Raw genomic sequence first — 12744 nt, 5'->3', positions numbered from 1 at the left:
TTTTTCCACTGAGGATACAAGCAACTCCAGCTCCGACACCTCTGCGCCACCTGCAGTTCATACAGAACGAGGTAATCCTGGCTGAGACAGCAAAGGACTTGGGAGAGCAGTTGAACGGAATGGACGTTGTCTTGAAAAGAGGATATAAAATGAATATCAACAAAAGCAAAACAAGGATAATGGAATATAGTCGAAATAAATCAAGTTACGCTAAGGAAAGTACATCAGGAAACGAGACAAAGTAGTAGATAAGTTTTGCTATTTGAGCAAAACTGAAGTAGAGAGGATATACAATGAAGCGCCAAAGAAATACGTAAACAGGCAGAATACAGCGCTGCGATCGGCAACGTCTATATAAGACAACAAGTGTCTGACGCAGTTGTTAAACAGGTTACTGCTGCTACAACAGCAGGTCATCAAGATTTAAGTGAGTTTGAACGTGGTGTTATAGTCGGCGCACGAGCGATGGGACACAGCATCTCCGAGGTAGCGACGAAATGGGGACCAACGACGACTGAAGAGAATCGTTCAATGTGACAGAAGCCCAACCCGTCGTCAAATTGCTGCAGATTTGAATGCTGGGCCACCAACAAGTGTCAATGTACAAACCATTCAACGAAAGATCAGAGATATGGGCTTTCGGAGCCGAAGGCTTACTCGTAACCCGCTGATGACTGCACGACGCAAAGCTTTACGCCTCGCCTGGACACATCAACATCGACACTGGACTGTCCATGGCTGGAAACATGTTGCCTGGTAAGACAAGTGTCGTTTCAAATGGAGACAACCTCCTGAATCCATGGACCCTGGATGTCAGAAGGGGACTGTTCAAGCTGACGCAGGCTCTGTAATGGTGTGGGGCGTGTGCAGTTGGAGGGATATGGAACTTCCTGATACGTCTAGATACGACTGACAGGTGACCCGCACATAAGCATCCTGTCTGATCACCTGCGTCCACTCATGTCCATTGTGCATTGCAACGGACTTTGGCGATTATAGCAGGATGTCGAAACCGTTCACGCAACAATCTTATTCAGAGGCTCTCTGGGGAGCATCAGCGGATACACGACGAATCTCTGTACTCGTTTCAGTGTACTCTGCAGCCGAGTACTGCGCACCATGTGGCTAATCAGCAAGCATAAAGGACGTGGACATTCATCTCAACGCTGATATGAAGATTATAACTGGATGTATAGAGACTACCCATCTGTATTGTCTTCCAACGCTTAGCTATATAGCCCGCCTTCCTTGGAGGGATAGGAAGCCTTGGCGAAGGTATATAGGAAAACTAAACTAAACTAAACTCCTCGCGAACAGGGCATGAAGGCCCAAAGGTACCGACCGGCTGCCGTATCATCCTCAGCCCACGGGCGTCACTGGATGCGAAGGTGGAGGGGCATGTGGCCAGCACACCGCTCTCCCAGCCGTATGTCAGTTTACGAGACCGGAGCCGCTACTTCTCAGTCAAGTAGCTCCTCAGTTTGCCTCAGAAGGGCTGAGTGCAGCCCGCTTGCCAAGAGCGCTCGGCAGACCGGATGGTCACCCATCGAAGTGCTAGCCCAGCCCGACAGCGCTTAACTTCGGTGATCTGACGGGAACCGGTGTTACCACTGCGGCAAGGCCGTTGGCGGCATATAGGAAAGTAATGAATAATCCTCTAATTTCCATCCACGAGGATATCCCAATATTGGAAACGACTAGACTTCGTTCTAGAAACCCCCCTCTGAGAGTGGCCCAACAACCGCTAGCTACTGACTTGCCCAGAGGCAGTAAATAGCACGACAGCTTCACAGATAGTGCCTCCACCAATGATCGCGACCGTGTCAATCCAGTGGAAAGACCTAAGAGCTTTGAACTTTCACGACAGACGTGAATAAAGCCTAAACAGATTCGGAACGGGATATGGAATACGTGGACGCCAGTAGGGAAAGCTACTCAGTTCTAGTTGTAGCTGTGGGGCTCCAAACCACACTGTTCAACGCATGGTCATGGACTGTGAACGAAGAGCTCATCAGCAATGCCTCCCTCAAGCGCATTGCCAATCTTGACGTCAGAATATGAGAAAACCAAGTTACATAATTTACCTGCTGCGATATTATTTTTTGTTTTACTTTCTTATTGCATTCTACATTTTATCTCATTTTTCTTGTCTGATTTTGCATCCTTGATTGATATATTTTACATAGTATTTCATCACTGATCACGTAACGATTGTAAATCGTGTGTAGCGCCATACGCTAAATAAATAAATCAGAAACATCCGGAATAGAAGACTGAGTGGACGAGGATCTTGCGCATGATATAGAGAACGTAAAGGTCTATACAGTGCCAAATTCCAGTTACAGATCTCATTCCGTTAATGCTGTTTTGTGTTTTCTTGATTATGTGAATTAAGTGATCACGCCATGATAAGCGCTCGTCAAACACAGTAGCTAACAATTTCGCTTTAGACACCATCGAGAAAGTGAGATCTTCGAATATAATGCCCAAGAAAGCACACCTTACAGTTTACTCCAAAACTTCGCTAACCTGAAGGTGCTCCTTCCACAAGTGCTCCTATTTTACTGTATCACAAAAATACTCAAATATACAAAACCCTTTTTCTTTTACACGAGATAGTAATGTGTGTATTTGATAATGATTCTAATCTCCCAATGTATGCTTCACAATCTCTCTTTTTTTAAATTCAGTATCGTAGTTATAAGTACTGAGTCCATTAAGATAGTTCGAACCGTCTATATAGCGATTTTTCTCTCGCTCTCTCAGTCACTCTCCCATCTCTCTCCCTCTCTCTCTCTTTCTCTCTCTCAACATGTATATAACGTGTGAGTACAGTACAGATACAAGAGCCGGGATTAGATCGTCGCCTTAGTGTCATTACTTCCGAGTAAACTTATAGCGCTGGCTAGATGCACCGCTATAAAAGGCGGCGGCAACGTGAGGTCGTGTCACTCCCAGTGAACTTCGCCAGCAGTTAAGATGAGGTTGGGTCTGTTATGGGCGGCTGCTCTGTTAAGCGTCGTTTCTGCTAAGGCACAATACCCTGATGGCTGTGAGTACATTTAGGAAAACTTCGTGCATATTATTTTACTCATCATTCGCGAATAATACGTATCTTGTACAGATTTGAAGCCTAATTTATGTAGTAACTAAGAGCTAACGACCTGCAACCTGCTAGCTGGCCCCAAAGCTGATATGTGATTCATAACTAATATTTTTAGGATGCTTACACGTTGTTACAGGGATATATAATATGTATCACGTCAGCATGATAAATAGCTGAAATTGCATACTAGTAATAATATATGCTTTGCTTCAGATTACTACCGCAATACTACTGTTTTTCACGCCATGAAGTGCATCACATTATTGAATGTTATCTCTTTACGGTTATTATTGGGATAAATAATGTTAACAATCGTTGTAAAGTGTAAAAGCTACAAAATAGTAGAATTTTATCAGGGACGAAATAATTTCTTCCAGAAGCAATGAAAAACAATGTCCTACATTCAGAACGCCTCCCGATTGATTGGCTTCAGGAACCCAGTTCCTCGAAGATTGACCAACAGATTTTTTTTTAATCTTCTTCTGTTTGTTCTCCTTTTCTGTTTCTTTTTCTTCTTACTCAGTTTCACGGTTTTCCGTGAATGTGTTTCGTGTTTCAGGACAAAATATTATTGGAACTACATATGAACAAATGATATGGATCGCTAATTACTCATAGCTGAATAAAATGTAGCCATAAAAACCAAATTGTGTAACTAAAATCAACATTAACTTGATTGCTTTTGTTACACTTTCAGTAACGTAACTTAAATTTATTAATGTGGCATGAAACTGGTCGAGGTCAGGTCATTTATGAAATAATGAAATAATTTTAACTGCTCCAGTCACTGTTTATATACTGCTACTATCGAGTAATTGGGATAAAGTTTAACTGGACAGCTGGTCCCGGCGGAGGTTCGAGTCCTCCCACGGGCATGGGTGTGTGTGTTTGTCCTTAGGATAATTTACGTTATAAAGTTTAAATTGAGTGAATCAGTAAACATTATTTTATAACTTACAGAACGGTAAAAATTATTTTTGCATTTTATTAAAAAGAAAGCGCTTTCAGCTGCTCCAGCCCTTCCTTTGCGATGCCAGATTTGTCTGCTCGGAAAAATAATCGCTCCAGACATCTACTAGTTAGTCTGTGAGCCACAAATAGCTTACATGTCCTTTCCCCCGTGAGTAGCTAATGAGATCCAGCCAGTGTTTCTATGAGATGTAGCGCATTTTGTGAATAAACATAATTGGAACAGATGTTCTATTTTTCATCCAAAGGCTCTCTAGAAGTTAAGTACAGCAGAATTCAAACACAGTTTCTCTTGAACTAAATCAAGTTACTGACAAGAACCAAGTAATAGTACAATAAGCGTTCTACTCTTTTATGATCACCTACAAAATATTTGTTGGTTTCATTTCCTACTTTACTACTAAAGGTTGGGATTACGCTGCTAGAAGTGTAAACATAACATCAGAAATAATTCCATCATTATCACTATCCTGTGATGTTTTAGGTGGAATATTACTTCCCGAATTTAAGATTTTCCATCCATTCTTGTGTTGAACATGCAGCTGACATAATGTAGCCACTTTTATTGGTGCAAATGAGCATGTCCAATATTAGTTGTAATCCAAGTTGATGGAACAACAGACATTTCTGTACTCATTTCCCGGTTAAGTATTATTATACTGAGTTCGAGTCTCGGTCCGGCACACAGTTTTAATCTGCCAGGAAGTTTCATATCAGCGCACACTCCGCTGCAGAGTGAAAATCTCATTCTATTATTATACTGTTTATGTATCGACTGTTCTGTTTTCGATATTTTTTCAGGGCACCTGAATTTCTGTAAGCTTTTTCTACTGTTTATTGTGCTCTCAAGCAATAGAACGTCCTACACATATCCGTCGTGTTGTCAAAATTTTGTGGCATCAGGGCTCTTGATGAAACAAGTCTCCTCGAAAGATAGTCCTGCCTGTACCGCGGCTTTGTTGGTATGCTGTGCTGAATTAAAACGTACGTAAATCTTCATCCCGCTGCGGTATTTGTCGCTGTAACTCTCACTGCTAGTGTACCTGTTTACTTAAGACATGGAGAAATTCAGAATACGGCTTAATTCATACGGCTTCACTGGGGATCGAGGAAGAAGTGTCCCCGAAGAGTGTGTGGTTACTGCAATAGGGCGATCCCTGGGCAACGCCTTCATACCAGCTAATTCTTCAAAGATGTTGCTGATACAGCAACAAGTTTGCAGGAGAACTAATATGTGAACAGTCCTTTTCAGGATCAACCAATCACGGAACACACATCAATGTCCATTGGTATCAGTTTACGGATATATTACTTGAACACTGAATCGATTTCATCTACTAAGAGTCAATTTCTCTCACACTCGATGCTTCGAAACGCTGTAGACGCTACAGCAGTACAGGAGATCCATATCAAAGATAACACAGGACTTTACAGAAGAGGAAGTGTAGACGGATATGCGCTAGTTTGGGCCATAAATGATGAACAACACAATGTCAGACAAGTACGAACAATGTCAGATCCCATCTTGGCTATTAAAGAGTAACTTATTAATACATAACAGCAGATGACTATAGAGATTTCCGGCATCAGCATTTTAAATATTTACAAACCTTCGCAAGCCAGTCTGCCCAGTCCACATATAAGCCCTTTAGCAATCCAGTTGTATATGTCGGTAATTTCAACAGTCACAGTCATGTCTGAAGGTGAAGAAGAATTACATGATATTCTGAATGGAATGGACAATCCAATGAGTAAAGAACATGGTTTGAGAACGAATAGAAGAAAGACGAAAGTAATAACAAGTAGCAGAAACGAGAACAGCGAGAAACTTAACGTCAGGATTGATGGTCACGAAGTAGATGAAGTTAAGGAACCAATGACGGACGACGAAAGAGGGCATCAAAAGCACTCTAGCACTGGCAAAAAGGGCATTCCTGGCCAAGAGAAGTCTACTTAATTTGGGGAAGAAATTTCTGAGAATATACTTTTGGAGCACAGCATTGTATGGTAATGGAATATGGACTGTGGGAAAACCGGAACAGAGGGGAATCGAAGCATTTGAGATGTAGTGCTACAGACGAATGTTGAAAATTAGGTGGACTGATAAGGTAAGGAATGAGGAGGTTGTGTGCAGACTCGGAGAGGGAAGGAATATGGGGAAAACACTGACAAGGAGAAGAGACAGGATGATAGGACATATGTTAAGACATCAGGGACTGACTTCCATGGTACTAGAGGGAGCTGTAGAGGGCAAAAACTACAGAGGGACACAGATATTGGAATACATCCAGAAGATAATTGAGGATGTAGGTTGCAAGTGCTACTCTGAGATGAAGAGGTTGACACAGGAGAGATACTTGTGGAGGGTCGCATCAAACCAGTCAGAAGACTGATAACTCAAAAAAAAAAAAAAAAGGTCATGTCTGTTGATATCAGGAAGAAAACAGCAAAAGGACTATTCTTAGTGAATGAGTGGAAACGTACAACCTCCAGCTTGTGTACAAAGCTAAAAATGAGCTACATGCTAAATATCAGGTACGTTTCGATCTGGTGGATGGCTAAATTATTATTTTTCTGATTTGTGTAGTGTATACAACTCTGGGTATGACAGCATGACAAAACGAAAGGTCATCAAGTTATTATTACGCAGCTGACAGTTCATTACTTACGTCCGACCCTCAACGTCGATGGAATTTTCAAGTTACGAACTGGGAAGCGTTTCAGTAGCGTCTTGATAATACAGTTCAGTGGATTTCTGAGAAATATATTCCACGTGCGTTCCGAAAGGATTACATCCCCAAATGGTCTCAAGAAGGCGATGAGTTATATGCTAAATATCAACAATCTCACAATGACACAACAGCTGATATCCTCTTGAAGACTCTCAATAAGAACAGAATATAAAAATGGCGTAAAACAACGGCAGGACTAAACTTTACACATTATAGTCGAAAAGTCTGAAACCTTATAAGAAACTTTCTACAGGCCCAAGGTTTGTCAAAAACAGAGTCCCACATACAAACGTATATTCGGTTGGTACCAGTCTAATGAAGTATTCGGGAACCAGAATAGATAAAGCACTCACACAAATTGTGAAGAAAGATTTGTACATTAAGAGATGATGTCTAAAACCACATCCAGACTACTAATGTGACTCCTGCATTGAGAAACTTGATGTACACTTGAACACACTAAAGGGAAGTAAAGCTATTGGCTCTAATGGATTGTATCTAGAGTTTGTTAAAGCCATCGAATCTAGAACAAAACCGTATTTCACTGAATTTTTCAGTGTGATTCTGAGAATTGGAAAATTACCAAAGCATTTCAAACAGATAACTGCCGTCCTGAAACCAGGCAAAGATGGAGCCGATGCTTCTCACTACCGACCAGTATCTTCTCTCAGAGTGACGTACAAGATACTAGAAACGCTTATTCTAAATCGCATTCTAAGGGTTCAGGAAACATTAGAGCTACTGCGACCAAGTCTTAACATTGACGGCTAGATTTCACCAAGTTCACAAATTAGCTGAAGTTTTTGTGGATCTTATGAAAGTTGATGATACCGTGTGGAGAGGAGGATTGACGTCAAAGCTTATTGAAATCATCCCTAGAGAAAATCAGGCACAGTCATTACTTTGTAGAATCTCATTCGTGTTTGTTTTCTGGTTTTAGTTTTTAACCATATAATTGCTCGAACATGGGTGACTTGCCTCGAAGAGACACTGCCTTAACAAAGCAGTGTCCATGTTGGTTAGAGCATTCGATTTACTTTTGTCAGACTTCTGTTGCATACTTTCCTATCAGCGTCTCTTGGCTAACTATTGGTTTTTCGACATTGTCGGTATAAGGTTTCGACTCGCGAGGGTGTCTTTCATTCTATTCTTCCTATTCTGAACGGACAGTGTAGGTTCGATAGCTCGGTGAAGGCAATTTCTCCAGTGGAGGAAACGACCAATTAAACCCTCTACAGCTCCGGAAGCATTAAAGTGGCAGGCGCACCATAGGACCGTGCTAGATAGGGCCCGTAACTATATCAAACAAGATTTTTTACTAAAAAACTTCATAAATATAAGCCAGATCAACGACAACTCCTTAGATCTTGTGGAGCAGTGTTAGCTGGGGCAGTTAACCACTGAATGCGGGTAGATCTAACATACCCGGTGATAACTCTTGTCGCTTCATCAAGCTGCACGTCAATCTTCGTTGTGTGGGTGCTGTTTTCCCACATAGGTGCGCAACACCCACCAGCATAATACACAAGAGCGAGTGCAGCAGAGCATAGAGTACTGGCATCCGCAGATCAACTTCTGCCGGAAATCTTGCGAGGTAGATTCAGTCTTGAGCCAAGCTAATTAGTTAACTTAGTGCATTGTTGTCTGAATGTCAAGAACCGATCCAGAGTGATTCCTAGCTATATATTGTGTTGTAGTTACTTAGATTCCGTGGAAAATCACAGTAGTTCCCTTTAAACTCCTTTTTACTAAACTGGAACGCAGAAAGCTCAATTTTATTTGGGTTATAATGAACTCTCCATTTACGGAATCAATCACTCAATTACGGCCAATCAGTTATCAGTACATTCTCATAGTTCATAAGATCTTTACTCTGGAAGAAAAATCTTAGGTCACCTGTATTCCGAATTTCTCGTAGCCCATATCTGGCATGTCATGCGTGCAGAGGTTAAACAGAATGGTGGACAAAACTGATACTTGAGGGAGACCATTATTTAGAGTCCTCCATCTACTAGTTTGTTCATTCAGGATACCTTACATCGCCTGTCAGCGTGTAAGTTGTTTACTAGGCGCTTCAGCTTTTGTGAATGTTGACAAAAGCTGATAAAAATAGGATACAGGCTGCCGAAATGAAATCCTAAAGAACAGTAAAAAGATTTACCCTTTCAGATAAAAATATAAAAATAAGGGAAAAAATAGGAACAAACTTTTGGAAGAAGAAAATGGTAAACCATTGAAATGTTGGACAAAGCATGTTGACAGAATGCCAAATTTTTATTGGAGTGACCGGTTTCGATTCTATTTAAAAACCATCTTCGGACTCCACAACGGTGGGTGGACTCTGTGGAGCAAGTTGAGCCGACCTTCTAGCAGTTATTCCACTGTCGGAGGTCTGCGCAACTTACTCCGCGGAGTCCACCCACCGTTAGAGTCTGAAAATGGTTCTTAAATAGAATCGAAACCGGTCACTCCAACAAAAATCAAAAATTGCGCTAACTTGGTTCAACACACAAGGTTGAGGGATTCCAACTACGGCACCAAACCTGAACCGCGTTAGGGCGGGTCAAGTGAGGTGTGATTACACCTTGAAGAAGTGGAGTTCCCGTTCACCTGCTGACTGCGACTGTGGAGTGCAGGAGCAAGCAATACAACAGATTGTTAAGAAGTGCCCACTGGACATTTGTCTGAGGACTCTGCACAAATTGACTCCGATTCCCCTGAACTGGTTGTCACATTAAGACATTTCAATTTCATTGTAGATGCTTTTGTGCACTTGTAAAACTATACGATAAATAAAATAACAGCTTCAGTACTACGATGTTCTCTTTTTGCAAGTCACTCTACTGCCACTATGTGTCGTCTACCTTGCTACAACTTTAACATCAAATGAAAGTTCTATCTTCCTTATCTTTCACTGTCAATGTCACCAAGTCATAAGTGTGACTATTGGTAAGAGATTTCCACTTCTGGTCCTCTAATTGCTCGAAAGCCCTCTGAGAGTCGCTAGGAATTTAAGCTCTGCTCACTTTTGGGGTACCACACGTACAAAAGTACAAATAAGATTTACTTGTAATGAGAATCGTTTCACTATCTGCAACGCAGATTGTAGTATGCGTGACCACCTTTCCGGTTTGTTCGGGATTCGTCAGTCTATTTAGGCAGGAAACGTATATAAATTATTACACCATTATTGATGCTTACCTGTTGATTGAACTGGTAAATAAATGGCTTATACTTAAGATTTAAATGTCTTAAGTAACCTCAAAACACTTTAAAATGTCTGTATCGTTTCCAGCAATATGCCAACAAAAATTTTAAAACAATTCCTAGGTGATTTCTTTATTCCTTTTTTGTTCAAATTTGTGTGGGCTATCTGGTGTATAATCTTCTACTCAGTATTTGTTAGACTTCTCTCATTCTTTTCCTATATAACGCCTGCGGTCCAGTTCAAAAGCAAAGCGCAGATGCAGACAAGTTTCTGTATAGGTGGAAGCGACAATGTTTTTGTAAACGATTTGCTTTCATTAGTTTCACAATTTTTTCTGTGATGTCTGTATTCGTCGGACGTAATAGTATCCATGAACCATGCACCTTGGCGTCGATCGGGAGGTTTGCATGCCTCAGCCATGCAGATACCCGTCCGTAGGTGCAACCACATCGGAAGGGTGTCTGTTGAGAGGCCAGACAAATGTGTGGTTCCTGAAGAGGGGCAGCAGCCTTTTCAGTAGTTTCAGGGGCAACAGTCTAGATGATCGACTGATATGGCTTTATAATATTAACAAAAACAGCCTTGATGTGCTGGTACTACGAACGGCTGAAAGCAGGGAGAAACTACAGCCGTAATTTTTCTCGAGGGCATGCAGCTGTACTGTAGCGTTAAATGATGATGGCGTCCTCTTGGGTAAAATATTCAGGAGGTAAAATAGTCACCCATTCGGATCTCCGGGCGGGGACTACTCAGGAGGAAGTCTTATCAGGAGAAACAAAACTGGCGTCCTACGGATCGGAGTGTGGAATTTCAGATCTCTTAATTGGGCAGGTAGGCTAGAAAATTTAAAAAGGTACATGGATAGTTTAAAGTTAGATATAGTGGAAATTAGTGAAGTTTGGTGGCAGGAAGAACTAAAATTCTGGCCAGGTGAATACAGGGTTATAAATACAAAATCAAATTGGGGTACTGATGAAAATTTAACAGCCGTGTGGGACTGGAATTCGACTGTAGAAAAGGAAGAGAAGGAAAAGGAGTAGGTTAATGTGGAATGGGGGTAAGGAATGAAAGAGGAAGTCGCCTGGTAAAATTTTGCACAGAGAATAACTTAATCATGGCTAATACTTGGTTTAAGAATCATGAAAGAAGGTTGTATACGTGGAAGAGGGCTGGAGGTACTGGAAGGTTTCAGACAGATTATATAATGGTAAGACAGAGATTTAGGAACCAGGTTTTATATTGTAAGACATTTCCAGGGGCAGATGTGGACTCTGACCACAATTTATTGGTTATGAACTGTTGATTAAAACTACGAAATTGCAAAAAGTTCGGAATTTAAGGAGATGGGACCCGGATAAACTCAAAGAACCAGAGAGTTTAGAGAGTTACAGAAACAGCATTAGGGAACGATTGACCTTGTCCGATGTAAGAGAGGGCCTGACAACCTTAATCTGATCTGGTTGAAAAAAAAAGTTTTCTGAAATGTGCTTCTCAAAATTTTCATTTCTGTCGCTTGTGTTGGGCATTGGCTTCTACCGTTTCTACTTTCTGTCGCTTCTATTCGGGTACTGGCTGTTATCCTTTCTACTCTGTTATAAAGTGTCACATTCAAGACTTGCGAAATACAAATACGGTTACGAAACGCTGCTCCCTCAAAAGCCTTGGAAATCTAAGCCGAAACGATGTTCATGCGTGCAGTATACTCATCGTTACCAATGGTATACCAAATCTCTAGGATTCCTTCATGAATTGTTTTAAGAATTTCTCCCAGTTTTCCTCGTTGTTGATCTTAGTGGTGGTTTCACTTTCGTTCTACATCGCTTTTGTTTCGTGCCGATGTCACATCTTTGAATGCGTAATTATTATCACACCTGCCGAGTGTGAATCCATCGTCTTACTTTGGAACACCAAGAATTTTAAAGCGCTGATCAAACCTTTTTTGAAAACATAACCGGTATATTTTAATCTTGTTCCGCTGCTGTGATTATTAGGTTATTGCCTAGAACGTGGCAGGAGTACCATCAAAAAGTTTCCGTTCGAAGGCGTTCGTATGCTCCGTTTGTACAGTCCAGACTCGGTATGCCATTCAGGAAAAATCACAGTGAGCGGAAGAATCTCGAGAGGGTGAAGATCCCGCCTTGGTGAAACACCGTGTTTTCCTGCGTGAAAAAATCTGTAACTGTCTGCGGCACGTCCTCGTCCGTCAGGAATAATCGAATCTTGAAGGTCTTTTTTAAGAGACCGAAGGCTTGATAATCGCAGGGGCAGAGATCAGGACTACAGAGCGCGTACTACAGTGTCTCCCACTTGCATTGGGGTAAATTATGCGCCACGACATGTGCAATATGGGGACGGGCGTTATCACGGAGCACCCCTTATCGCAGTTTTCCTGGACGTTGTCGACAGGGATGCTACCCCCTACGTAATCTTCATTCCTATGTTCCTCCTGTTTGGGCACGTTTGGTGACAACGTCATCACAGTTCACGTTAGCGTATTGACCACACGCACGTCGGGATGACACGAATGCCTCACTAATACCTCGCCTACATGTTGTTGCTTATATACGCGCGTCGGAGTCGCGCTACCTTGCTTAATGCTGCAGCAACAGTAACTTTTGATAGCGCTCCCCCCCCCCCCCCCCAAGACATATTATTTAATGTCTGGAAATAGCCACTGAAGGGGTTAGAGCCATGTACCTTTCAAACAGGAGGAGGTCGTGGTGAGAAGG

The 12744-nt window shown here is 41.8% G+C and overlaps 1 protein-coding gene and 1 pseudogene across 1 annotated transcript in view; one reads left to right on the top strand and one right to left on the bottom strand.

The window, feature by feature from the left end:
- Nucleotides 1-1511: 1511 nt before the first annotated feature.
- Nucleotides 1512-1629, bottom strand: LOC124546093 (annotated as a pseudogene).
- A 1298-nt stretch (nucleotides 1630-2927) lies between these two features.
- The window catches only part of LOC124545980, a 96665-nt gene continuing 86848 nt past the window's right edge, over nucleotides 2928-12744 (top strand). The window contains exon 1 of the mRNA XM_047124944.1: nucleotides 2928-3052. Coding sequence (XP_046980900.1) covers nucleotides 2980-3052 — 73 coding nt within the window. The 5' untranslated portion in view covers nucleotides 2928-2979. The remainder of the gene's footprint in view (nucleotides 3053-12744) is intronic.

This window comes from Schistocerca americana, chromosome 8, assembly GCF_021461395.2.
Source record: "Schistocerca americana isolate TAMUIC-IGC-003095 chromosome 8, iqSchAmer2.1, whole genome shotgun sequence".
In the NCBI taxonomy this organism is placed as follows: domain Eukaryota; kingdom Metazoa; phylum Arthropoda; class Insecta; order Orthoptera; family Acrididae; genus Schistocerca; species Schistocerca americana.
Note: the sequence above shows the minus strand (reverse complement) of the source record. Positions and strands in the feature narration are given on the sequence as shown.